Source organism: Lampetra fluviatilis, chromosome 47, assembly GCF_964198595.1.
Source record: "Lampetra fluviatilis chromosome 47, kcLamFluv1.1, whole genome shotgun sequence".
Taxonomy (NCBI): domain Eukaryota; kingdom Metazoa; phylum Chordata; class Hyperoartia; order Petromyzontiformes; family Petromyzontidae; genus Lampetra; species Lampetra fluviatilis.
The window spans coordinates 805,762-833,367 of NC_136321.1; the positions used below are offsets into that span (position 1 = coordinate 805,762).

Genomic DNA, 27,606 nt, shown 5'->3' on the forward strand with positions numbered 1-27,606 from the left:
GGAATACATTTGATTTGCATGTTTGTATGGATGATGTATGTGTGTGTTGAACTTCTTTCGCACCGTACGTAGGCAACCGTGCAAATCGGATCTGCGGGGGAAGGACAACAGACTCAATACAGGGCGTGTGTTCACTCATTGGCCCATAACATCGCATATGTAGAGGCCAGCAGAGCTTGGGCAAATGTTGTTGTGGGCTATCGTGGCTGCTGCCTTCCCGTCTGTGGTTCTTCCTCGCGCCTCTTGAGTCTACAAGAGCGAGGGAATACATTTGATTTGCATGTTTGTATGGATGATGTATGTGTGTGTTGAACTTCTTTCGCACCGTACGTAGGCAACCGTGCAAATCGGATCTGCGGGGGAAGGACAACAGACTCAATACAAAAAACAATGGTTGATCGTCAGCGGCGGCCAATACACGGATCGCGATGCACGGGTGGATGGATGTTGTTGTGTATCTCAGGACAAACCAGAACACTAACAGAAGCAGGACAGACAATTCTCGTTACGGATTTAGAAAACGTAAACAATAAATAACGTCGACCAACAGATGGCGCTCGTACATGGTACGTCTACAGTTGAGCGGGGAGCGGTGGTGTAGCGGTTAGCGCACTGACGGCCAACACCACCGGTGACGCTAATTTGAACCGGTCCTGGGCCTCCCCTAGGTCGACTGGTCACCCACCCCCTCGTGTGCCACTGTGTCGGCCTTCACAGCTGCACGCTAACGGCACTTGCCCCAACAGTATGTTAAGGCTACACGGGGGATCTTTGGGTTTGCAGAGGGTAACATCCATCGGGGTAAAAATCAAGTCGACCCCGCGGTCGCGTGAATTTATCTCTGGATCCTCCGGGGTTTCCCTCCACATTCAGAATCAACGTCACCACGCGATTAGACTATTTGGCTGCTGCTATCAATTTCCACACAGTGATGATGATGAGCCACTTCGTTGAGCTATCATTTGTGATAGCTCAAGTGGTCTTGGGTCACATCACCAAGGCCACACGGACCAGCGTGGTGAAGTATGGTCAAACAACCTCAATGACTGACTGCAACTGGGATGCACTTCAAGCAACAGCGGATCGACAACGGGGCATGCATAGCTATTATACATTAACATTTACAGTATATATGTAATGCAAAGATATATATTGCATAAAATAATACGATTATTACTGATTGTATAACTATCTTAAATAGACTTCGTAGACCTCGTCACCAAAGCCCAGATGCTCGAGAAGGCCGCTGCGAGACTTCTCACCCAGAGCTGGGACTGAGGCCGCCTCTCCTCATCGCCTCCCAATCACATCCCGAATGCACGACAACATCCCACTCGCTGTGTTCAGCTTCATCCACGGACTCTCTCTGCATACCTCACCCCTCTCTCTCTACTCCTCTCCACACACTCTCCCCTCTCATCTCACTCTACTCCCCTCCACACACTCTCCTACCTCTCCCCTCTCATCTCTTTCCACTAATTATAATTAGGTATGTGGTGATGTATCCCCGCGGACGAGTTGTCGTGATTTGATTCAATCATCAATAATTTTATGTCCCATTAGTATCGTCTGCTTGGTATTCTCAGTCGATCTCATTCCTACCAATTGTGTTCATTCATTTATTATTGTATTGTTATTATTTTTTCTATCTACGTGACTTTACCGAAAGAACCATAGATTATTCATTCATTAGCCCAAAGGTTGCTCCGAGATGGCCGTCGAAACGGCGATGGCTGCCTCAGAAGCTTGAAGTTAGTGGTTTTGTTATCCTCGGTTTCATCTTGTTTATAAACGTATGGTCTTCATAATGCAGGAGGGTTAGTGGCTCACGAGACCGATCCGGCTGTGACATAGATTCATTCCGCAGTGACCGCAGGCAGGAGGGGTAGGCGGGCACGTGGGCTGTGTCCCTGTCAGGGGTAGACGGACACGTGGGCTGTGTCCCTGTCAGCAGAGCGTCTTTGTCTCTGTCGGGCGCTATGAAGGTTCTGATCCCCACCCGTCCCGCCGTCCCAATCCACCGTGTGACCCGCTTCTCTCTCGCTCTCCTCCTGGGCTACCTCCTGCCAGCCAGGGAATCGGAAGGCCACGCTGCATTCGAGTTTATTTATTTACGGTCTTTCCAACGGCGAAGGGACGATCTTGTGACCGGCTGCACCGGTAGAGTTCGCCAGTCCCGAGCTGCTGCAATGGAATGGGATAGATCGTCTGAGATCCTCGTAACATGTCTCGCCCATCGCAGCCGATGCCGGTTAGGCAGTGCCGTACTCCAATGTCCAGCAATTTCTCGCTGGTCAATCTCTCGGCCGAGTGGATACGTGGGATAGAACGTAGGGCAGAACGAAGGATAGAACGTAGGATAGACAGCATATGGCGCTGCTGGAATCTGCGTAGCTTCCTGATTTTGGTGCTTATAAAGGGCCCTGTAACAATGCAGACATAGCCACTGCCGAGAAAACCCCCACGTTGGCTTGAGAAGCTATACCACGTGATGACCGCAGCCCCTCCCACAGGCGACCGCACGCTAAGGAGGCATTCAAGGGGCGGTTGTCCGGTTCCACATTCAGAGCGCAGATATCAGCGACGGTTGTTTCCCAGATACACGAAAGGCCTTCCTGTACACAGATTATGGCTTTCTCTCGACGTGGAACTCCGTAGGATGTTTTTCAGCACCATTGCGCCTCTTGTCTTCTTGATGTTTTAGTGACCACACTGCCGCAGTGAAGCTCTCCGCGACGTTCCGATGGGGCCTGTGCAAGATAGCGCCACAAGGACACCTTCGTCTGCAAATGGTTTGCAAATATTGTTTTGCAAACCATTGAATCGTAATCTGTGCTCACCATACACGGCTCCACAAGAAGCGATAGTCGATGATCGAGGCACTGCCGGTGTCTTCACGATGGGGTGTGGCATCTTGAAGTGTGGGTTCAGCAATGGCAGTTACCTGAGCTCACGACTGACACACGATGTCTCAATGTCAGACTATGACTTTCTAGACTATACTTGTGATCTATATAAAGAAAGCTGACAGAACTACCAGCATGTTGACGTGCAGTATTATCGTATATCATATGATCAAAGGGCGAGCCAACTCGTTTGAACTGAGCAGGCGTAATTTGCTGGTTCTCAAGTGATGATGAAGATACGCACTTCTGGCGGCCTTGTGGCACGTTCCACCGAATTCGTCATCAACCAATAGCCTCGAATGTGACAGCACGTGAGTGGACATGTGCTGGTATATGACACATTACCGTAAAGATATTGTGCTGATTATATCCCCTAACACTATATTTAAGCTCTAACTTAACTCCATTCACTCATGACACGCAAACACTTGCAAATATCTCAGGGAGTTTATGGTAAAAAACTAAAACATATATAGATGCTGGAATCCAAGGTGCAGAGCGCATCTTGCCTCCCAAGTTTCGATACCCAAAATCATTATCGAGCCACCTTTTTGTATTTGGAGGGAACTGCGTGGCCTGACGTGGCCACGGGGTGGCCTGAAGTGGCCACGGGGTGTTGTGTCCCCCATGGTGCCATCTGGGGGCCACCTCGGCTGTGGTAGTCGGCACATTCCACTGCGCTTGTCCCGACTAATGCACCCCGCTCGCCACTGCTGCCCAGACCCCTGACCACTAGCGGCTGGGTGGGTCACGGTGGAGGGGGCTGCACGAGCCCCCACTGTGATTTTCCAGTCTCAGCTATCGTGGTGTGCTGAGTCGTTAACAGTTGGAGCACAAGTTAATTATATTTTAAAATCATAAAAATATTAATTTAGTTATCAGAATCGAATTACTATTTTTCAGGAGGGTCCTGCATTGGGTTTTATTATAATATTTTTTCAGCCAATGACTAATAAGATGTGTTTATTGATAACTTTCTTGTTATTAATTATTTTGGTGCCATTTCTGAATTTGTTTATCCATTTTTTTAATTTGCTTGGTAGGAGTGGTAGGGGTTCTAATGCTCGGTGTGTACGTGTGTGTGTGTGTTGGGCTTCTTTCGCGCCGTGCGTTGCCAAGCACGTATATGGCATTTGGTCCTTATAAATAATTCATGTACAGCATTGTGGAATGCTGTTGGCATGAATGACACTGCTATTTAAATTCAAAGTATTGTTATTAAGTGGGAGGAAACCGCAGCAACCAGAGAAACTCACGCATGCGAGGGGGCAATACTCTATCCCCCCCCCCACCCCGTACAGATGGAATGAACAGATGGCGATTCGTCCACTATGCAGCACTGACTTCTCCTGCGAGCCAGGGTTCGGCTCCTCCTCGAAGCCCAACGGGTAAAGGGAGTTTCACACCCCATCTGTGCGGCGATCCACAAACCCTCGCTGCTGCCTCCACAGCGCTGGATCACAGCTGCCACGTGCAGCAGCGCAGCCACCACCGCCTGGGCGTGATAATGACGGTGATGCCGCTGATGATGGAGGCACTGCCGCACATTCCTGTTCCTTTGTCGTCCACCTGGACTTGTAGCCCGAGAATGGAAAACCCTGATAACAGGAGCCAGCAGCCGCCCGTTGCATTACGCCTCTACATTAGAGGTTGCATTCTGGGGAATTAGCTTCACAATACCAAGATAATTTAATCATCAGTGAACTGTCATTTTTTTATACTGGGCTGGAATACATTATCGTAAGAGTGTATTAACTGCTATAAAACTGGAGAGAAATGTTATAAAGTCAAAGTCTGCCGTTAAACATTTAGTATGTTTCGAAAAATCGCGTGATATTTCGCACAACTCTGAGGTTTTTTCTTTGCTCGCAGATTTATTTCTCATCACCCCCAGATGTGGCCAGCGTGACCATTCACCCTCGTCGCACAACGCAAGGGTGGCTGCTGCAACTGGAACAGCAAGAGGGAAAGGCAGAGAGAGGAAGAGACAGAGAGAGGAAGGGACAGAGCAGTGCACCACACTGTCGCACGCTCCAGGCGAGATGTCATAATTTCTCCATGATGCCCTTAAGGTCCCGACGAGTGCAAGAGGTGCGGCGCAGCAAGTTGCACGTGTAGGGCCACGAGCGCTCATTCAGACGCGGCCCGAGCCCACGCGCGCTCAAAGTGCTGTTAACAGCCGAGCGCATTTCATTCTGGGGGATGGATTTCTTTAATCCAGTAATACCCTTCTTGTTCACCATCCGCGAATTTGGCTATACACGAATTGCATCTGGAACTGTACGTGACTACCGCATCGAGAGAGGGAAAGTGATGAGAAAGTTATAATAAAGAAAGTGACGAAAGATAAAGTGATGAGCGAGATAAAGAGAACTTCTTGAAGTTTTACGAGCATCTGCAGATGCTGCGCGTACGATATTCATAGAGCCAATATCATTATCCACAACATGTACTTTTCACGAGCATCGCCGGAGTGGATCCCTTGCAAGTAACGATGGAATACTACTGCATAGCATGATGGGAGTTTGGGCGCGGTAACGCCTGACTGATGTCTACCCCTGCTTCCAAACGAAGTGTACCGTTGTTGTCTTAACTTGCAAATACAGCACTGGTGTGACGTTGCGTGTAGCGGGGAAAGCTGCGGAATATGCATTTTGTGTTTGCTGGACAAGACGAGAGACAGCCAGATATATCCTTGTTTCATCTCCCATCTGTTAAAAAGAACAAAAAACACAAAACATCGACCTGGCATTGCTCAAAGTGCTGAGTGCATATTTCTTTTCAAAACACAGGGCAGCAAACCTGGCTAATGGGGTTGCTGCTGGCACTGCCGGAAGCTCTCGCGGCTGCTACTGCAGGCGACGACGCCCCCCGACCCTCTGGAGTGCAAAAACCACGCGGCTGCTCGTGATGCCCGAGTGCAAGAGAGGGTGAGCGAGGGGGGTGCTGGTTCCTCCGACCATGACGTTGGTTCCCCGCCGTCGCCGGCGTCTACGAACCACGCGCTGGTGCTGCGCTTCGCCATCATGACCTCTGGAGATCCACAACTCCTCTGCCTCGGTCTCGCCGGAGCGGAGGGCGACGCGGGGAGGGACATACCGGCGTGCGGCGATCAAACCCCACTGTCGCTCGGAGGCCCCGGGTCCGACACGGACCTCGTGGTTAGCAGAGGGATGACCTCCCTCTCCGCGAGCTCGCGTCCCCGGCACGCGGTCCCCACGGCTCCAGCAGCCCCCGCCCGCTCCTCAAACACGTCGTCGTCTTCGTCTTCGCTGCCCGGGCCATCCACCGAGCGGCCCGCGTAGGCCGGTGGCCTGACCGTGCGCGCGTCCACCACCCCCGTCGCCGCGTTCAGCGTGGCCAACAGTGCGGGCCTCGCCTCGCGGCTCCCCGGAGTGGCCGCAGCGGGCGCGGCGGGCCCCCTGTTGGCGTCGCACTTGGTGGGGATGTGCAGGTCCGCGCCGTTGGCCGTCCGGTTTCCCTTCTGCGACCGTGCCTCGGTCCCGCCGCGGAGCCGCTCGCTCGGCCACTGCGAACGGGCCACGGGGCCAGGGTGGGTGCCGCCGTTGACCTCCGGGCAACCTCCGGGCGCTCCGCTCTGGCAGAGGGTCCCCGGGTCGGTCTCGGGGCTGCTCGGGGGGCTCATGACCCCCCAGTTGACGTCGCCGGAGAGCGGCGATGCCAGGTCGACGACGATTTTGGGCAAGGTTTTGCCGCCCCACTCGCCGGATTCTCCATCCTCGCTCACTATGGGCGGACGAGAGACACGGGGAGGAGGCCGGCTCGTGACGGCCGCGATGTCGACGAGGAAGGGACCCGGCACCGCCACGTCAAAGCACGGGGCGGTCCCATCCCAGCAGTTATCAACTAAAACTATAAACTATTTTCACCAGGAATGTATCTCTTTTTCAGAAGCGGCCCAACGAAGTGGCTAATCATGTGGAAATTTATAGCAGCCAAATACTCTAAACGCATGATGTTGATTCTAAATGTGGGGGAAAAAAACCAGGAGAAAAATCCACGCTACCACGAGGAGAGAGACAACGCAATCTCCAAATATAGAGCAGGCATCGGGGTCGGGATCGAATGCACGTCCTCCTGTATATCAAGCGAGGTCGTTAGCATCTCGACACCTGGCCACAAATGATAGCTCATATAGTTATGAAAGTGCATTCAGCCACGGTCTAAGAATGGAGTACATACAGCAAGTAAAAGTGCTCTACAATAGTTTGAGTAAATAAAGCTGTCTTTTTTTTATAACAATCATAACAACAGTTTGGTTTCGTAACAATGACGATCCTGTGACTGCAGTGTGAACGTTGAAGGCTGCCGCGTGTGTTGGGAGCGGCGCCACCGACCTGATAAGTGGCGTGGGAGGTGGCGCATCGTCGGCGGCGTCCCCGGCATGGGCGGCACGCACAGCAGGGAGTGGTTCACATCCTGCTCCGCGGAACGGGGGGAGGGGGGGGGGGTCAGTGGAGGCGCCACGGGGGTCCCCCACTACGCGTGGTGGTGGTGGTGGTGGTGGGGGGGGGTCACGGCAGCCGCCAACTATGCATGGTGGTGGGGGGCACGGCAGCCGCCCACTACGTGTGGCGGTGGTGGTGGTAGGGAGCATGGCAGCCGTACTCCTAACCCCTCTATGTTAGTTACGGCTCTTGTCGATCCGCTGTTGGACGAGGTGGGGGGTGCGCGGTGGTTAACGTGCCGTGCTCCGAGTGTACGATGTTGGAACTTCTTTCGCACCATTCGTAGCCGACCGAGCTAAATCGGAAGGTGCCGTGCATGGGACAACAAAGTTAAACGCACGCAAAAATCAGCTCTAAAGAAACGAGCGTTCAATTTAAAATGCGGCCGGCTGCCCCCCTGGGGTTTCTTCCCAGCAGCGCCTCACATCAGTGGCATCCGAGCCGGCACCCCCCCTGCACAATCCCACACGGCCCTGTGGCCGGCATGGGGAAGTATCGCGATGACAACAACGAGCGATCGGTGCTTGATAGAAACGCCCTTCCTCTGTAGTGATGCTGCCCCGAGCGCTGGAGATGTACGAACCGACTCACACGACCATCACTTCGTGTCTCAACACGTTTGAAAGGGGCACCCCCCCCCCACTGCTGTTTCTGTGTGGCCACGAGGCAACTCAGCACCTGGACAGCTGACAGTGGGCATCGGTCTGCCAGTAAGGCGGGGGGGGGGGGGGCATTCTTTGCGTGTACAATCCGAATCGGTGAAACAACTGCCAAATGCTGACACGATACGGAGAGCCCCTTCACCCAGCGGTAGATTGACCATGGGCCGTGAATCATCGTTGTTGTTGTTGCTATTGTAGTGACTGTGAATGTCGCTGTGTGGTGCCGGGCTTGCGAGGCCACGGCGGATACTGTGTTGTCATTAAGTATAGCCCGCTTCCTGGGCATAGTACCAGGCTTGGGTGAGCGCTGGTCAGCGCGGAGGCACCGCGTACAGTGTGCGGTACAGGCTCCTGGTGAGGGAGCGAGAAGGAGCATCAGCCAGCCAGGGTTACGTTGGGGCATGATACGCTGGTTGACCTGCCGACACGTGACCAGATGATATTGGAGGGGGGCTACCGGTAGACGGGGGCCGCTGGGTGGTCACGTGGTATAGAGGAGCTCTCGGGAGCCTTCGGGAAAGAGCTCGAGAGATCTAGAAGGTGGGCGGGGCGAGGGGCGGAGCCTGCTCCTACCCGTTGGTGAATGAAGATTCACGTCGGGTTGAAGAAGCCTCTAGCCACGCGGTCCGGGACCCAGCTCGTGGTCCGGACCGGGAGAGCAGGACCGTGTCTAGTTCTGCCGTAGCGTGGTTAGATGGGCGTTCAACACCCGAGTGTAGGTTACGCTATGTTGTGTGTTGAGTTGATGTAATAAATAGTGTTGCTCCCAAGACAACGTCTGCGATTCAGTTGGATTCACTACACTATCGTCATGACAGCGGCGATGCAGCTCATGAGGCAGAGCGGCGGTATGGGCTGAGGTGCGTGCAGCGCCATTCACCTGACGCTGCATGTCCAGGAACTGCTTCCTGCGGATGAGGATCTCCTTCTCCTGCTTCTCCTGGTCCAGCGGCAGCGTGTGGCGGCTGTACGACGCCAGCTGCTCGCGCACACGCACGGTGACCGTGACTCGCCCCGTGAGCTCTCCGCTCGGTGACACGCGCGGTAACCGTGCCTCGCCCCGTGAGCCCGGCTTGCTTCAACAAAGGCTTGGTAAGCGAGAGCGCATTGCGTCACATCTCAGCGTATACGCAACCCCCAGTGCCAGTAGGCAGGGGCGGGTTGACGATCGCTCCTCTGTATAATCCCAACTGAGCAATTTGCAGTGTACATTTCTTTTTTATTTGGAAAATGTTGACCGTGACGTCCACGCACAACGGCCGACTTCCCTTATCGAACGACGCCGTAGGACCATTAACGTCCACTGGCGTGCGGTTGTATTTAGCGGTTGAACCGCGGACTCCCGCAACAAGCGGCGACCGCGGATGGTGTGCGGCATGACCGCGATGGCGGGCCGCGTGGAGACCCGGACGCTGCCCGCGTGCGGGGGCGCAGCAGCCCCGGCTGTGAGTGCGGGCGCTGCTCACCCTCTGTCGGGTCCTGTACATGTGCTGGTTTAGGATCTTGCGCACGTCCACCACCTGCTTGAGTGCCACGGGGGGCGGGCGAGATGGCTCCGTGATGGCTTCATTCCTACAGAGCGGCACCACCACCGTCACCCCACTGTCACCCCACCATCAACACCGCCACCAGTATCACACCACTGCCACCACAGACACCACCGTCAACACCATCAACGCCACTGTAGAGTGAGCGAGTGGCCGTGCATTGTGTGAGTGAGTGTGAATGAATGGACGCGAGTGTCTCACATGAATGCGGCGGTGGACGGCACACGGCTCAGGTTGCCGCTCTCCACCAGCTCCAGCGCCTGCTTCACCTCCAGCTTCTGGTAGATGGCCACGAAGTTGAACTCACGCAGCGTGCGCTCGCGGATCAGCCAGCGCCTCAGGTACCGGTTGTTGAACTTCTCAAATCTGACGATGGCGAAAGCGGGGGAGGGGGGCGATGTTAACGCCGTTTCTCCTGCGCCCTACGGAAGCGCCTCGTTTGGACAGAAGAGGTGCGCGCTCCGCCACTTTAAAAGGCACGGGCAGGGCTGATCGACGCGCAATGGCAGATTCTGCAGAACGCCGCGCGGTAACTGAAAAATTTATCAATAAAGGAATTGGAATGTGGTTCCGTATGACAACCGACGATGCTGCCTGAATTATTCGGGATCCTTTTTTTTGTAACCAAAAACTAACTTCAGCCTTTAGTAAAAATTGACACATCGCTTCACTTTGCGTTGCTGGGAACGAATCCACAACGTTTGGTAAGTTGCCTCCACTGCTTGCTTCCTTGTGTCTCGGGGCAATGCAGGGTCCGGTACGATCAACCATTGGTCACAAATGTTGCTCACTCTCTTCAGTCTGAAGAAAAACTTAAGACTGAAGAACCATATCAGGTGCCACATTTTCCCATGTGGCAACTTGATTTGATTGGCTCTGTCGGGTGGTGGAGGGTTATAGTTACCATTTTTGTTTACATTATACCCACACGATTGAACCAAAAATAAATCAATTCCGAATCATCTCTCCCAAATGTTAATAAAAAAGTAATTCGCGGGATCTTTGTAAATCCACTGCTGAATGATGGCCTCCCCCGCACCATGTCAGTCAACGGGATTTTTGACCATACTTCACCAGTCGGTCAGCGCGAGAAGGTGAAGTACGGTGGGGACCCAGCAACCGGTTCGGATGTCACTCACCACCAATGTGAGCCGTGGATGGGAATCGAACTGGGGTCGCCTGGTTTGGAGCGCAGCACACGAGTCACTCCACTCGTATTCCAAAGTAATGTCATCAACATCACCATCACCTTCAGTTGCCCAAGGTAAGAGCCACATTGAGACGGAGCCACTCTTGCTTCTTACAGAAGAGTCGGGGCGGTCACGACACCATCACAGGAAACTCCCCATGGGAACGAAACTCGACAACGCAAAACACTCCGGGAGCACGTACACATGGGGCATGGACGCACGGGGCACCGGCGCACGGGGTACGGACGCACGAGGCACGAAGTCACAGGCACACGGGTCATGGACATGTGCCCTTACTTGTCCTTCCAGTAGTGCTGGCCACAGTGTCCACAGACGTCCTCGATACCGACCAGCAGGTGGTCCAGGAACTGCGAGGAATTGCAAACACGCACGCACACACACACATGAACAACAACACCACCGCTAATACAAAGATCCGTGTATCCTTGAAAGGACTGTTGGGGCAATTTCGTAGCGCAGCGCGCTAACCGCAACACTACCGCACACACACCCACAGACACACACACACGGCATCACAACCGCTAATACAAAGATCACCCATGAATCCTTCAACAGACTATTTGGGGAAAGTGCTGTTAGCAAGCGCCTATAACTAAAACTAAACTATTTATTTTATTTTACCGAAGGTGCGCACCCAAGGCTGGAGTGAAACAGCCCTCCCCCCACTCAGCTGTTGATGTTATTTGCGTGGAGTCGTCGGTGATCATCAATTCTCCGAGGTCCACAATCAAGTTTTATCGTGGGCGGCTAAAAACCCAGGATTCAAACTCTCAGGATCTTAATGTCGCCGGCTCAGGCAACTTTGGCCACCTCCCATGCAATTTATTTCGTAAGTCCAACTGCCACCAGGAGCTTGGAGTACATTTGTAAAGCTGAACGTGACAATGAAAAGTATTTTTTATGTTAGCAGGTAAGGCCCACTGAGCTATGTCGTTCTTTTTTAGAAGCGACCTGGCCACAAATGATAGCGCAACACTGAGGCTTATCACGTGGAAATGCATAGCAGCCAAATACTCTAAATGCTGCGTATTCATTCAAATTTTGGAGGGAAAAACTGGAGAACATGCAAATTCAAAATATACAGACATCAGGGTCAGGATCGAACCCACGACCTCCTGTATACCAGGCGAGGTAGTTAACATCTTGTCACCATGGCACCCTATATGTAGGCTGGCATGGCACACGAAGGGGATGGGTGGCCAGCACCACGCCCGGTCACAATTTTCTCCCCAGTGCCGATGTTCACACACTGCACCAGGTACTCATTTCAGGCTGAATTGACACTGGAGAGACCGGTTCACATATTCACTACTGTTAATTGCCGTGAGCGGGAATCGAATGAAGACCCACCTCTTGCTGTTAAGCAAGAGGGCGATTGTATGTGTGTGAGTGCGTTGAGTTTTTAGTGGGGAGCGGCAGCTCGACGATTATCTAAACCGGTCCTGGGCCTCCACTAGGTCAACTAAGCCTCAAAATGAGTACTTGGACCTGTGTGAGGTTCAAGCACTTTTCCTTACACAAGCGCCGCGGTGACGTTACCGCCACCTAGTGGTGAATGGCGGATGTTGTTGTCGAGTTCCATGCGTGCGTGTGTGGCGAGTGGTGGAGAGCGGCGGTGGGCAGTGGTGGCGAGCAGGGCTCACCTGTACGGTTATGGCCTCGCTCACGGTTGGGGGACTCCGGCTCTTCCTCTTCACCTCCAGGAGGTCGACGAGCGGCCGGATCGTCATCCCCTGCGGTCGCGGCAGAGGCAACGCAACGCGCGGTCGCGAGACTCGGACGGCTTTACACGGACACGCCGACCCACGGACTCGCCAATACCGGTTACGCGCTACGTTTCGTTTACCTACAGGAGGAAACCGATGCAGAACAGGGGGAGATCATACACCCCTGAAAGGCACCTAAGTCTGGAATCGAGACCAGGCACTTCTTGTCGTGAATCACGAGTGTTACCATTCTCCTGTCATCCTACCTCTCCTGCTCCACCCTTCGCCTCCCCCGCTCCACCCTTCCTCCCCCGCTCCACCCTTCCTCCCCCGTTCCACCCAGCCTCCCCCGCTCCACCTTGCCTCCCCCGCTCCACCCTTACCTCCCCCGCTCCACCTTTACCTCCCCCGCTCCACCTTTACCTCCCCCGTTCCACCTTTACCTCCCCCGCTCCACCCTTACCTCCCCCGCTCCACCCTGCCTCCCCCACTCCACCCTTCCATCTCCTGCTCCACCCTTCCCCGCTCCACCCTTCCCTCCCCCGCTCCACCTTGCCTCCCCTGCTCCACCCTTACCTCCCCCCCCCCCACCCTTCCTCCCCCGCTCCACCCTGCCTCCCCCGCTCCACCCTGCCTCCCCCGCTCCACCCTGCCTCCCCCGCTCCACCCTGCCTCCCCCACTCCACCTTTACCTCCCCCGCTCCACCCTGCCTCCCCCGCTCCACCCTGCCTCCCCCACTCCACCCTTCCATCTCCTGCTCCACCCTTCCCCGCTCCACCCTTCCCTCCCCCGCTCCACCTTGCCTCCCCCGCTCCACCCTTACCTCCCCCCCCCACCCTTCCTCCCCTGCTCCACCCTGCCTCCCCCGCTCCACCCTGCCTCCCCCGCTCCACCCTTCCTCCCCCGCTCCACCCTGCCGCCCAGCATGAAGGAGGCCCCAGTGCGCGCGATGGGGACGGCACTGCAGGGCGTGCACACCTGCACGAAGACGGTGAAGAGGATGACGATGATGGTGGCTGTGATGAGGAGCTGCTTCTTGGGGAAGTCGGCGGGCAGGAGGTAGACGAGCGAGAAGCAGATGGCGCCGCGCAGGCCGCCGTACGCGATGATGAACTGGTCCTTGGCCGTCAACGACACCAGGCGGTAGCGGTTGATGATGAAGGTGAGCACCACCACGCCTGGGCACACGGCGGCCACGTCGCCCATCGTCAACGCCCCCGTGACGTCGAACCCGCGACAAGGGGCCACACGAGCGGGACAAATGCCCCCCCCCCCGCCTCCGCCCCCCCTAGCTCCGTACGATGACGTCTACAGCCACTCCACCCCCCTGCCCCCCCCCGTGTGGTCCTCCCTTGGACTCGTTCCGATGTCGCCCGCTCGAGCGTTTGTAATGTGGCCCCGCGCCACGTTCACCCCACGTTTACCCCACGTTCACCCTGCGTTATCGTCACGTTATCTTCGCATCCGTGGTGTTTCACGGCGCGGTTCTCATTACGGGCAGAATCACGCCGTGACCTCGGCACTCTGGCCTCTCACTGGGTTTATTTGAAATCTCCTCCATAATTATAAATCCAGGGATACCGTTTAAAGAAAAATATTTACACCGAATATATATGTGTGTGTGTGTCGCAAAACGGGGGGTTTCGGGGGGGTTTGGGACGACACCTAAGACTGGTTCACAGATCGCGCTTTGCTCGAGTAACGGTACAGTGTGCCAACCAATAAACCAAATCTGTAAATAACAAACACCACCCTCCTGCCACCCCCCCAAGTTAAATTGCCATGCGCACAATCACAATCGGCTCTTCGTTGAGCACTTAAGCATCACATGACAATTTATTTTGATTGGCCGCATCGGGTAGTGGAGGTTCCTGACGACACCAACTGAGTCAGAACGTTACGCGGCCCAACCCACGGTGGATCACCGCGTGCTTGCGAGCGCGCGAGCATCTCGAGCCCAACGGCTCTGACGGCAATTGCAGGAACGTGCATTGCAGAACTAATTCGCGAGTTCTGCTGTTCCAGTCAGGTTGGCAGAGGTGGATTCAAGTCTCCTGTGCTCGGTGCAGATAACGAATTTGTCCAGATAGTGAGACGACATTGATTTTAACTCGAGCCACGTTTGAGTTGTTGAATCGTAAACGTTGGCCGTGCGGTTCAAGCAATGCCGCTTCGGATCAACGGTACACGCTCCTCAGCGGCAGTGACGGGGGGAGCCAGGGAGCACGATGCCGACCGAGGTGACATTGACAGTTTTTTTGCGGAGGGTTTGTGCTCGCTAAAAAGGAATGGCCACAAGGTTCCACCGCGTGCGGTGAAACATGGACCGGCGGTGCCGGAAGCCGTGTGGGAGTTTAAATCGCTTGCTTTCTTTCCCACCATACAGCCAAACCGTGCTGGGCGGTGCGTCAGGTCAGCCTGGCACGGCTCTGGGAGCACCGCGCATTGCTTTTCGACTGCAGAAGTGAAGCCGTGCCACCGACATGCGACGTGTGACGAACGAGTCGACACGCGAGGTAGATGATGCACGACGGTGTCACAATCGACCCTTACAGATTGAACAGTACTGGGGTAACAGGAGCTTTAACGCGGCCGGAATCTCCAACTAATCAATCAAATCGTGGAGACGCACATTCACAGACAGAGCCCCAACGCTGGCAATCGGTTCTAATGCCCGCCATCGACGAGTGCCACGAACGCGGCTGCGTAGCGCCGAATGCAGTGGTGGGGTGAGGGGAGTTGCGTCGCCGGTTTCGACCAGACGGAGAGCGTGATGGTGAAACAACGATCTGGTTGTCACCGTGAGGACAGAGAATCGTCGCGGGTTTGGTTCTGGCACGGCTCGGGAAATCGATGGCAGGGGGAAAGAAGGGGAAAGAAAGAAAAAAACGGGCATAGCACGAGGGCCGGAGGAGGGGTGCGGCGCGACCGTTGACTCCAGCAGCCTTACCGAGGGCCCTCCACACGAGGCAGGCCACCAGCGTGAGGGAGAGGAAGGCCCAGTTGAACTCGAGGCTCCCGTTCACCGTGGCCACGCCCAGGAATATGAAGATGAGCGTCTCGCTCACGCTGCTCAGCATCTTCATGAAGTACTTGATGGTGGTGTGCGACTTCTGCGATACATTCGCCTCCACGTACTGCTTCATGCTCATGGCGCACGCCACCATCCTGCGTGGCGGGGAGAGAGAGGGGGTAGAGGGGAGGGGGGGCATGCGTGGAGTGTCGGGTCAAAGGGGGCATTGCACGAAGCAGGGCGACGTGTCACATGGAGCGTCGCACGGAGCGTCGCGTAGCATGCCGCGTCACATGGAGCGTCGCACGGAGCATCGTGATGCCCACTGGCACACACCGGCCTCCTTGTTGAGTCGCGTCACCCTCCAAATGTTTCAAATTACTCAACCGGGATTACACACAGCTATACAGAGCTACAAACAGCTTCAAAGGAGCAACATCGCCCCCTGCTGTGAAACTATTGCAGCCTGCGCGTACGAGACGTGACATCGCTGTCCTGTGTGGTGATAGCCTTGCGCGATGAGAAGGATGGCGCCAGTGCCACGCGCGCGGCTAAATCGCTCTCAGAGAGGCGATTCTGCATGCGCAGCCGAGCCAGAAGCCGCAGGGGTCTCGGCAACAGAGCGAAATAGGCACAGCGAGGTCACCGTCAGCCAGGACGATCTCCCCACGTAACCGCCATTTTTAACAGATCCTGCGATGCCACGGATCGCGCGACGCCGGCTCCTGCGCGGGGACCGACCCCCGTCGCTCCGTCTCCGCGGTGGCGGTCGTGCTCTGCGCGATGACCCCTCTGCCGGAGTGGCGGCACACCGGCGCTCGGCCACCCGGGGAACGCCCCAGAGCCATCCTCCACGAAGTCCGATCGGGGAGTTTACAAGCGAGAGAGCGAGCGTCTTCGTTAACCCAGCCCCATTAGCAGTGCAGCGCGAGCGTCGTCAAGTAATATGCGGTTGCGCCTTTTACAGTGCCATGCGGATGCTTCATCGATTGTGAAAATAATTCGTGCGCAGGAGGATCAATGAATTGAGAAGAACACCTTTGAAGAGAGGCTTGCGTGTGTAGCTTCACAGGCAACTCGGGAGGGACACATTAACCCAGGGACATCTGTATTACGGGCTTCCAGAGAGGATAAATGAGCCACTGACTTTAATGTGCATCCAAACGTGCACACGCAGCCAAACAACAGCATCAGCAGCAGCAGCAAAGAGCTACTGCCACGGGTCACTTACATTGGCGATGGCATCGTAACAGTCCCTGTGTCATCAGGCTCGATGCACTTCAAAGGCACATGGAATGGGTTGAGTCACAAAATCAATAAGCGGACAAGACGCCTTCCCCTTCCCATCCACATTCATCTCTACAAGCAATAAATAAATAAAGAAGCGTTTTTGCATCCCACCAGTCGCACGACCCTCTGACAGTGAATTTAGTTTTTACAGCAACAATGGTTCAACCCAAGCAAACAAGCTTCACTTTTTTCTTTGAATCGTTATACCGAGAGACAGATAGCGGGAAGGCAGGCATGACGACCGCTCGCTTACGCTGGCACTTCTCAATGGCGGCGCCGCCGACCGTCACCTCGTGGAACCGTTTGGAGGCTCACCAAGCGGAGGTCACGGGGAAGACGCAGGCATCGCTATGGAAACACGTGCCGCCACACAACGCTCGCCCGCAGACCGACGCGGCTCGCCGGCAAAACCGTGGCCGGCTGAAGCCGCCGGGCGGAGCGGAAGACGACGCTTGTGCCTCACGGCAAAGAGGGCGTGGGTTCGATTTCCCCACTCGGGTGCCTTTTTGCGTAGAGTTTGTCCGATCTCTCTCCCCCCGTACAGTGTTGGCTTCCGGGTTTGTTCCCATAGCTAAAGGAGACGTCATGGAACTGGTGTTGGCCAAACATCCCAATGCAAGAAAAACATTTAAACATCCAGCGGTAACATTGACCCCCCGACAGCAAAAGACTTGACAGGGCCGTCCAGTAGGAGAGGCTTGAGACTGCAGGTAAACACGGAGAATGATAATAATCAAACTAAGGGGCGTCACGGTGGCGAGATGTTAACTACCTTGCCTGGTATGCAGAGGTTGGGGGTTCGATCCCGACCCTGGTGCCTGTATATTTGGATTTTGCATATTCTCCCCGTGGTCGCGTGGATTTTTTCTCCGGGTTTTCCAGTTTTTCATTGAGATTATTTCGATTATTTTGGTGCTATAAATGTCCAAATGATAAGCCACTTCATTGAACTATCCTTTGTGGCCAAGTTGCTTCCAAAAAGAATAAGTTAATACATCAGGTGGGCTTTGTCTAAAAGGATGGGGATGTTCAGTTTTATTTGTATTTGTTTGGGTGATTTGTTTACCTTTCTTGTACTTTGCACACCTATCATGTTTTTGTACTGTTTGTTGTTATAACGTTCTTACCCCGTGCCTCGACTGAACATCTGTGAAAAAGAGCTTGATAACTCATAGGATTCCTCCAGCATGAATACATATTCTGATTATGCATGTATGTTGAATGTCTTTCGCACCGTACGTAGCCAACCGCGTTAATCAGAGGTGCGGGATGATGCACAGCATTACACGAGTGCAGCCTCTCACATTCTCCAGCGCCCTAAAGTGTCGGAGCGAGTGACACAAGAGGTCCAATTAATCGACGTTTGAAACCCACTATGGCTGGGGATGCTCGATTGTTGTTCGGACACAACGCCGGAGACATTAAGTGAAGTGAAAATTTCAACATGCGCTCGGGCGACGAACAGATCGCCACGAATGCGCCCGCTCCCAATTCCGCCCTCAGGAGCTAAGCAGGGCTGTGTCCGGTTAGTCCCTGGGTGGGAGGCTGCCAGAGAACTCCAGGTGCTCTGGGCTGGTATTGTGAGCTGGCCACGGGATGACAGGAACAGCAAAGCAACGGTGACTCAATCTGCGCGGAGCCGTGAGGATTTAGCTCCCGCGTAGGCGCGTGCTTTCTGCGGATTTTATTTCCATGCTCTTCTAAACCTGGACGGGATGCCTTCATCCGGCAGCGGACTGATCATGGCCGATAATGACGATGAACACGGTCAGGATGCTCTTCAGAAGCTCGCATTCGCACCGGCGTGGCAAGCTATCAGGCTGTCCGCATTGCGGCCACCGTGCCCAGTTTGCTCGCGGCGTGTGGGGGGGGGGGGGGCAGCGTGGGAACACAAACGGCAAAATCGGCGGACGACTGCTGCTGCATCCCGCACCCTGTCGTGACAGGGGAGGCAGACGATCCGAGGTCTGTTAGACCGAGGGCTGAAGAAACAGCCACCCAGGGCCTCACCTGCTACGATCCAAAGCCCCCGGCGATGCCACGGATTACCACGATCCGTCGAGATTCAATTCAGGATCAGAATCTTTGTTTATCCTGGAGAAATCCGACGAGCTATGAAGCTCTTATTTGTTTACGGATGTTCAGTAGGGGACGGGTCAGAAAGTTACAACTAATACAAACAAAACGATCGGAGTGCAAAGTATAGGAAAAGTAAGCAAGTCACATGTAAGTAAATAAACAATCACGACAAATTCACGATGGTCTCTTTCTCGCTGTTGCTCCCTTTGTATGTTTCGTTTCCATCTCGCACCAGGTGGTGCATGAGGCAGGACAGCAAGTAGGCGTGTGACGTACTTGTATGGATTGTGGGGCATCGTTCCGTTTCCAATTCCTTTGGGCCTTACCTCCCCATATTTTTATATTCCAAAAATCGATGCTCTCAACATCACGCCTAGTGGAGCTGAAGAATCGATTCGGGAATTTCACTGCGCAGTGGCATCCCGTGTGGCCTTTAGGGTTGGCACCTCATCAGACCGGTGGAGGATAAAAGTGGGAGGAGGAGGAGGGAGGGGGAGGGGGAGAAGCGATGGAGGAGGCTGTAGTAGTGATTTTTCCACACTGGACTGCTTTTAATAAATACCTCTAAGGAGCCTCATTAGCCTGAACAAAACCAGGCAGCGCGTTTCCTACACTGCGAGGAGATTGGCCCTGCTGGGATGTGATGGGTTCAGTCGACCCCTGGCTGGGATTGGTACCACGGTGGCGAGATGTTAACTACCTTGCCTGGTATACAGGAGGTCGTGGGTTTGATCCCAACCCTGACTCCTGTTGTATATTTAGAGTTTGCGTGTTTTCTCTCACTGTGGTCGCGTGGATCTTTCTCCCGGTCCTCTGGTTTTTCCCTCCACATTTAGAATCAACATCACGCATTTAGAGTATTCAGCCACTATACATTTCCACACAATAAGCAACCTCGTTGAGCTACCATTTGTGGACAGGTCGCTTTTGAAAAAGAGCTGTGGGCATTACCTGTTAAAATAAAAAGTTTAGTTTAGTTCGTTTGTGGTGTGACAGCCAATCCAAAATGTTCGTGTTTTTAAATCCCAGAGCTATAATTTTTCCCAAATTAAGGGCTGAACGAAATTTTTATGAGACGCTTTTTTCCATGGAGTACTTACTGATTCGGCAGAGATCATCAACTGGCTGCCGCAGCGCTGGTGAATCCGGTCTAAACCGCGAGTGGTCCGAACCTGGACTTGAACCGAGGATCCTGGTGGTTCCGGCTCCATGCTCTGACCTCTGAGACACCTGCGGCTACGTCCCCGCTTGCCCCCACACTCGACTCCTGTCCCCTGTGTCCCCGCAGCCCCTCTCTACGCACAGCGGTTTCCGTGCGATCTGCACACTTTCATCATCAACAGCAGTAGCAGCCTATACCCTATGAAGGGTTGCTTGTAGATAAGATATCGAACGTTCCCTCAATGAGATAACGAGCGTTACACGAATGGGGCTGGAATTGAAAATGACAATAAAAAACCCAACCGCAAGCGTAAACACACGACCACCTCTTCACGCTCGCTCGGCAATTCTTAAAACGCCACGGGCGCCGGCGTTTATGGAAAAACAGCAGCAAATAAACCCTCGGTCATCATCCCAACCGCGCTGGCGCTGGTGCTGCTGCCCAGCGCCGGGACAGATAGGCCCCCCCTGCTCGCGGGCCGGAGCTGCGGCCCAGCTAGCGGCTGTTTGTGAAGCAGCACCGGAGCCTGCCGCCCTCCCCACCCCCCGACTTGGGCCTCGACAGCGAGCGGCGACGCAGAAAGAGTGAGCGCAGCTTGCACCCCACCCGGCGTGAAGGTGGCGAGGTCAGTTACACAAAGACAAATATCCCCCCACCCCCTCGTATAGCCTTAACATACACAGGGGGTGGGCGGCCAGCACCATGACCGGCCTCCTTTGTCTCCCCAGTGGCGATGTTTATACACTGCACCAGGTACGCATTTGAGGCTGGGTCGACCTAGGGTCCAGATAATCGCCACTGGTATTGGCCGCAAACGGGAATCAAACTCGGATCGTCGGGTTCATAGTGCAACACACTAACCACTACATTACCACTCCCTTTAAACACACACACGCACAGACCGTTTACCCACACACAACAGAGACAAACACACCACATAGCCACGTGTGTGCGTGTGTGGGGGCACTCACGCCATGATGCCGGACAGCTGGAACATCTCGGCGATGAGGTAGGCGAGGTAGCTGTAGAGGAAGACGAAGAGGGGCTCGATGACGCGAGTGTGGTCACTGAAGCGCGTGGTCAAGGCGGCCGCCATGCCCAGCAGCACGCCGATGAGCACCCCGCCCAGACCCACCACCAGAAACTTGGTGGCGCCGAGCAGCACGTCCACGGAGGTGACGACCTTCATCGTGGAGAAGGCTCGGAACAGGTTGTATAGCACCTGGCGTGAGGAAACGCGGCAAGACGCGGCGTCACTGAGCCGTGCGGAGCGACGCGGTGCCACGTGGTGCCACATGGTGCTGTGCCACACGGTGCCACACGGTGCCACGCGGAGCAATGCGGTGCCACTCGGAGCGACGCGGTGCCACGTGGTGCCACGCGGTGCCGCAGGCACAGACGATGCTCTCGTAAAATCCGGCGGCCGGCGAGCACAGCGTGATGCGTAACGTTGGAAGAGAAAATGTAGAAACATTCACTTTTCCAAAAACTGGAAACTTTTCCAAAACGTAATTCTCAGCATTCAATTTGTCTCTCTGGCCATGAAGAAGGGCCATTGCCTGAAACGTTGCCGATTATATATTTTTCGTTTGAGTCTACAGTGCTCTTGACGTGTTGAATCATGTATTCTTGCGCACCACTGCCAACGCAGCAGCGGTAACCATCATTAGATTATCTCGTGATGGTTACGAAGGAAATTCGGGTGTCCTCGTGAGACACCGAGGACGTGGGCATGGCTTCGATTGCTCGGCATTACGTCATCACTTCCACGACTCCAGCCAATCAGCTGCAAGAGCGACTGGAGCTGCGGAGGTTGCTGCTGTAACTACTGCTGCTGCTTTTGCTCTTACTGCTACTGCTGCTGTTACTGCTGTGACTGCTGTTACTGCTGCTTTCTCAAGGTCCTCAGGGCGAGTGAGGGTGTTGAGAAGCAGCACCGTCACGCAGATAAACTGTCGTCGTCTTCCCCCTAGATATTGGCAAAGGGACCGCGCGCTGGCAGCGGTGCACAAATTAAAGACGAAACTCGCCACCACGCTGCTCACCTAACGCTGTCATCTAACTGCTGGTCACTGATGGGCAAGACTTTGGCGATGGAATGGCAGGCGAAGGGGAGAATGCCACGACCACCGTGGCGATAGAGATGCGAGGTCGGCTCGGTTGCCGGGAGGGAGGGAGGGAGAGAAAGACGGATTGTGGCGTCAGAGGACCGCGAGAGGGATGGTGGATTCACCACCCATACTCCATGGACATTACTGCCATCGCATAAAACCGCAGAGGTCGCGCAGCTGCAGAAGATAATTCCCTGGTTAACTCCAGGTCACGGGTTATGCAACCTGGAGTCCTGCAGCTGTGCCTCGTGAAATGTGCACCGTGCCGCTCACCACCGACTACACTAACGCGAGATGTACGATTTCTGGTTCTCGTGCTAACTTGGGGCGTTTGGCGCGGCCCGAGCGGTGGCCGCTTGGGCCCAGCTGCCTGGCCAGGACGGCGTCGGCATCTACAGCCGCAAGGTGGACTCTGAGTGGCCGAGGGGCGCGAGTGCTCGCGTGGTGTGGAGACCACGGGCCCCCTCACACCGTCGTCATTATTCTCAAGAGCAGGCAACGAATGGAGAGATTTAAAACAACGAAAGCGAGAGCTGGCCAGGTGCACCAAGCATCAAAGAGCGCTGGGGCGGCATCACCGAGGACGCTGCGTTCGTAGCAGGTCACAATGAAATCCGCGCCCCCTCTTGTGCAGCGGCGATGGCCTCAGCCTGGCCATGCGACGAGTCTCTCGTCACCGCCGCGGCTTCAACCATAAAATATAAATATATATAAACGTTAAAAGCCGCGTCTATGACCGTGCGCCCTGAACGATGCTTAGGCGGTGCACTTTAAATACCGCGGCGAGCCAGACAGACGGACGTGGTGGTGCCTTGTGACTGCGAATGCCAGCGGAGATAACCCTCACAGGCCTACATATAACCCTAACCCGGGTCCACGTGCAGCCCACGGGTGACCTCTCTGGCATGGCGGCAGCCTCTCTCTATGGGTGCACACACAGTGGCCAAGGTTTGATGGTCGTGCACCATCTTCGATTAAAAACCAGCAGACTGTGCACTCAGTCAAGAGAACCTGCTGCAAGTAAAAGTCAAGATACAATAAAACTCCATCCTATGGCAGGGGACAAGTCTGTGCATGAGGCATTAAATGCTCAACAATCAGTTATTACTGCGTAGGGCTCATTTCACCAGCCTCAGATTTGAGATGATGATGATGATGATTTCATAATGATGACAATGATTGTGATGATGCATTGAGTATGAAGCCTGTAACCCACATTCACATCAATGCAATCAATTCCAAAGATATAATTAATCGAAAACCTGTTGCAAATATTCTATCCAGGATATATTATCCGTTTAAAATAAATAAATATGGTTACATTAGCCACAACCCCCCACTGGGCCGCACTGCGGCATCACAACACCACCCCGCGTCACAACACCATGTGGCGTCACAACACCACGTGATGTCGCCACATTTGGTATTCGTCACAACGGCATTCCAGCCGCCTGTCTTGCCCGGCGATGATTCAAGGCGCTGCACAAAAGTGCTCTGCGACAGAATTTGGGAACGCGCCGGCGGGCCCCAGCGGAAAACCCTGCCCGCGGGGGGCGGGGGACTCACGGAATATTGTGGACAGGTCCTCGTGTTTTGGTTTGTGTGGACTAAACATTTTCCGCGGGGACGAAAGTCTCAGTTTGCACGCCAACATGCGATTGTTCCCCGTTGATTTTGTTTGTGAGAACTCGAGAGGACCGGGACAGAAGTCTCCACTTGCACGACCGATAACCCAGGGTGGGAGGGGGGGGGCATGCTCACACCTCTCCCAGTTGCTGTGGCGCCACGTGCACGCTTTTCACATTCCCTGCCCCCGGGTTGTGTTGTGTGTGTCAACGTATACCGCGCTCCAACCCGAAGCTCATTTAACCCCTCCGCTCGTTTACCCGGGGGCGGCGTGTCAGTTGCTACAAGCTTGTCGAGTTTGCGTTTGCACGTGATCCGAATCCCCCCGGCGACCCCGGGATGTTACCTACCGGGATGGTTACCAACCGGCCCCCCGGTGGCCTCCTCACGGCCACCACCAGAACAGGGACAGTAATGGGGCGCGACCGGACCGAAGCGGCCGCTGCGCCTGCCAACATCCCTTCAGCGGGGCAGAAACCTCAACGGCGACGAGGGAGCTCCAACACAAATCACGAACACGAGCGAAGCTCGTGACTGCAGGGCAGCTGGAGACCCGAGATAAAACGCATCCACTCTGAGAGAAGGGATGAGAGTCATCGGCTCTTTGAACGACGCCGAACCCGCACGTTTACTGCCAAAACGCGACGCCGCTGCGGAGTCGACGATTCCTCTCTCCTCTTTAATCCTCAAGAGCCGCGGCAGCTCCCCGTCCCATCCCCCAGCACCCTCTACGCATCGCAATCCCCTTTGAGGGCGAGGACGATAACGACTTTAGCTCTCTACCCAAACTGCCCCACTCTGTTATACACGTCCGCGCTGCTGTGCCGCGTTATGGAAATTATTTTTAAAACGTTCCCCGCTTCACCCGAAAGGGGTATCCTTCAATTTAATAAACGTGCACGCGCAAACACGCTTGAAATTTAAGGTTGTAAAATCGCAACGGGCTCTCGCCCAAACAGCACGCTCAATCGAATGCGGTAATGGACGTTAATTAAATCGCTCAGACCCACCCGTGCGGCACAACCGCCGGCAACGGAGGAGTTGCAGTCCAACGAAGCGAGAAGCAGAGAGAGGCGGCAGTAGCGGCGAGCATTTGCCCGATGGGAACACGGGGACACACGTGCGGTTTAAGCGGCCTGGGCCAGAGTGTGCACTGCACACGCCTCCATCGCGCAAAGACTACTGGGGGGTTTGCTGCTGCCCTGGTTTCTCCGCGGGTTCTATCCCCAACTCGCCGTAGTTCGTGAAGCCTTCAACAACTGTACCGGAGGAATTTCAATCTGCTACAGATACAATGGGAGGCTGATCGATGCCCGGGTGTGGTCAAGGGATGGCTCCCTATTGCTCAACCATGTTATGTATGCCGATGATCTGTTAATTGCTGCTCACTCAGAGGAGGAGTTGGAGGCGCTGCTGCTGAACCTGGAGCTTGCGACGAAGAGGTGGGGCCTTACCATCAGCCCCACCAAAACTAAGCACCTGCCTGGGTATTTTGTACCATTGGACACTCCACCCCCAAAACTCCCAATTGGTGATAGGGCAGTTGTGGAGAGAGTGGAGAGTTTCCCATACCTCGGCAGTGTGCTCATGACAGGCTCCAGTTTAACAGCAGACGTCTCACTCCGAATCAGTCGAGCGGCATTATCTTTTCATCGGTTGCATAACGCTGTGTGGAAGCTACCTGGTCTCTCGCTCCGCACGAAGCTTCAGGTCTTTTCGGCCACGGTCATTCCCTCCCTTCTCTATTCTTGCGAAACGTGGACCCCCCTAATGAAACATCTTCGCCGGTTATAAACATTTAGGCTGGCCTGCCTACGATCCATCCTGGGTTTAACCAGGCTGGATTGTGTGAGGCGCTCACAAATCCTTGAAAGATCTGGACAAAGTCCCATCGGTGAGCTCCTCCGGCAGGCAAGGCTGTGTTGGCTGGGCCATGTAGCCCGCATGCCCAGCCACCGCATGCCTGAACAGCTTTTGTTCGGCCGGATCGAGGGGGCTAAACGGGCACGGCACGGGCTGGAGAAGAGATGGAGTGATGTGGTACAGGAGGATGTGGAGCTGAGTGGACTTGTAGATGACTGGTACCAGCGGTGTCAAGATCGGCCTCTGTGGAGGAGGCTCGTGAAGGACGCTGCTACTGGGCAGTTGGAGGCAGTCGCCCTCCAATAACAACGGAGGGTGGAGGAGCGATGCTCACAACAACGAGCGGAGCGCCGGGTGGCTAAAGCACAGCAAGTTGGCATAGTAGGGGGCACAGGTGGTGTATCAGCCAGTCATCTCAGTCAGTCGACTCGTGGCACCTGGGTCTGCCCCGTGACCTCCTGCCAGCGGGCGTTCGATACTTCACGTGGCCTCAAGGTGCACATAGCCTGGCACAAGCATTGCGGTGACGTCACCGCCACTTAGTGGCGAATGGCGGTTGTTGTTGTGTGGGGAGCGGTGATGTCGAAGTTAGTGCTCTGCGCTGCAAACCGGGCGATCCGAGATCGATTTCTACTCGTAGCCAACACCAGTGATGATAATCTGAACCGGTCCTTGGCCTCCTCTAGGTCGACTCAGCCTCAAATGAGTACCTGGTGTGGTGTTAAACTTTGCCACGAGAGAGATAAAGGCAGTCGAGAGTGGTGCTGGACACCCACCCCCTTTTTGTGCTGTGTTGGCCTTCGTAGGTGCTGCTCAGGAACAGCACTTGCCCCAACAGTGTTAAAGGCTATAGGGGGGATCTTCGACTTTGTATATAACGAGAGCCAGGGCCAGCATGTTGCTGCTGCAATTGGTCGCCTGCACTCCGTGTCACTCGCTCACTGGGAGGGTGGCCTGCACTCCGGGTCGCTCGCGCTCAGATGCTCACCCGACCTCTCTCTACCATTATCCATGTGAGCGCCTGGTTGGACTTGAACGTCTTGGCTCCAAAAGCCGGCACAAAGCACACGACCGCCCAGTTCCTCCTCTTCTTCTCCCTGAACGACGGGAGAGGGGCTCACGGCGGCACGTCCACTGTTGGCGATCCACTTGCTGGAGAATTGAAGTGCTCAATGTTTATAATAATGCCGTGTATCTGACGTGATAATCAAATCTATAAATGATGAGAAACTCCAACACAACAGTGTGGTATCAAGTGGGGTAGGGTATCGTGAAAATACAACACCACTCTAAAATCAGATTCATTCATGGGACTTACCCCCCCCCCCCACCCTCGTCTAGACACGCGGGCACCCCACACGGCACTCGGCCCATCTCGGGATGGAATCAATCAGTGGTACGAGCCCACGGACGGAGATCAATGCGGCCGACACGCTGCCAAGGCCACGATCCCTGGGGACCAATGAAGTGGAAGAGCCCAGGGCACCACGTTGGCGTGCCAGGGTGCTACACGCTGGTGACACGAGTTCAATTCCTGGTTGGGCTGCCACCTGTCCCATCGTCTTTTTGAAGACAGAGAGCCACTCCCTGTTGTTTGGCAGTTTCCTGCCCCCACTGTTGACTCCTCAGGGTGACCGGAGCCAGAACCAGCCCGCCGCACCTCCTGTGTCCCAAAGAGGTCCAGGTGGTACCAGTCCAGTTCCCAAACGCACGCATGAAGATCCCCCCTATAGCCTTAACACTGTTGGGGCAAGTGCTGTTAGCGAGCAGCACCAATGAAGGCCGGCATAGCACACGAGGGGGTGGGTGGCCAGCACCACACCCGGACACCTTTGCTGATGTTTACACACCGCACCAGGTACTTGTTGTAAGGCTCAGTCGACCTAGGGGAAGCCCACGACCGCTTCAGATAATCATCACTGGTGTTGGCTGTGAGCGGGAATCGAACCCGGATCTCCAG

At 54.9% G+C, this 27,606-nt stretch overlaps 1 protein-coding gene across 3 annotated transcripts in view; it reads right to left on the minus strand.

Annotated features, from left to right (window-relative positions):
• Positions 1-296: 296 nt before the first annotated feature.
• Positions 297-27,606, minus strand: part of LOC144947852 (sodium/hydrogen exchanger 2-like) — a 71,539-nt gene continuing 44,229 nt past the window's right edge. For all 3 annotated transcript variants that reach the window (XM_078877207.1, XM_078877206.1, XM_078877205.1), the window contains exons 5-14: positions 21,018-21,268; positions 15,453-15,670; positions 13,481-13,680; positions 12,439-12,528; positions 11,072-11,142; positions 9,786-9,950; positions 9,504-9,609; positions 8,918-9,016; positions 7,265-7,346; positions 297-6,653 (exon numbers count right to left, since the gene is read on the minus strand). In XM_078877207.1, coding sequence (XP_078733333.1) covers positions 6,019-6,653; positions 7,265-7,346; positions 8,918-9,016; positions 9,504-9,609; positions 9,786-9,950; positions 11,072-11,142; positions 12,439-12,528; positions 13,481-13,680; positions 15,453-15,670; positions 21,018-21,268 — 1,917 coding nt within the window. In that variant the 3' untranslated portion in view covers positions 297-6,018. The remainder of the gene's footprint in view (positions 6,654-7,264; positions 7,347-8,917; positions 9,017-9,503; positions 9,610-9,785; positions 9,951-11,071; positions 11,143-12,438; positions 12,529-13,480; positions 13,681-15,452; positions 15,671-21,017; positions 21,269-27,606) is intronic.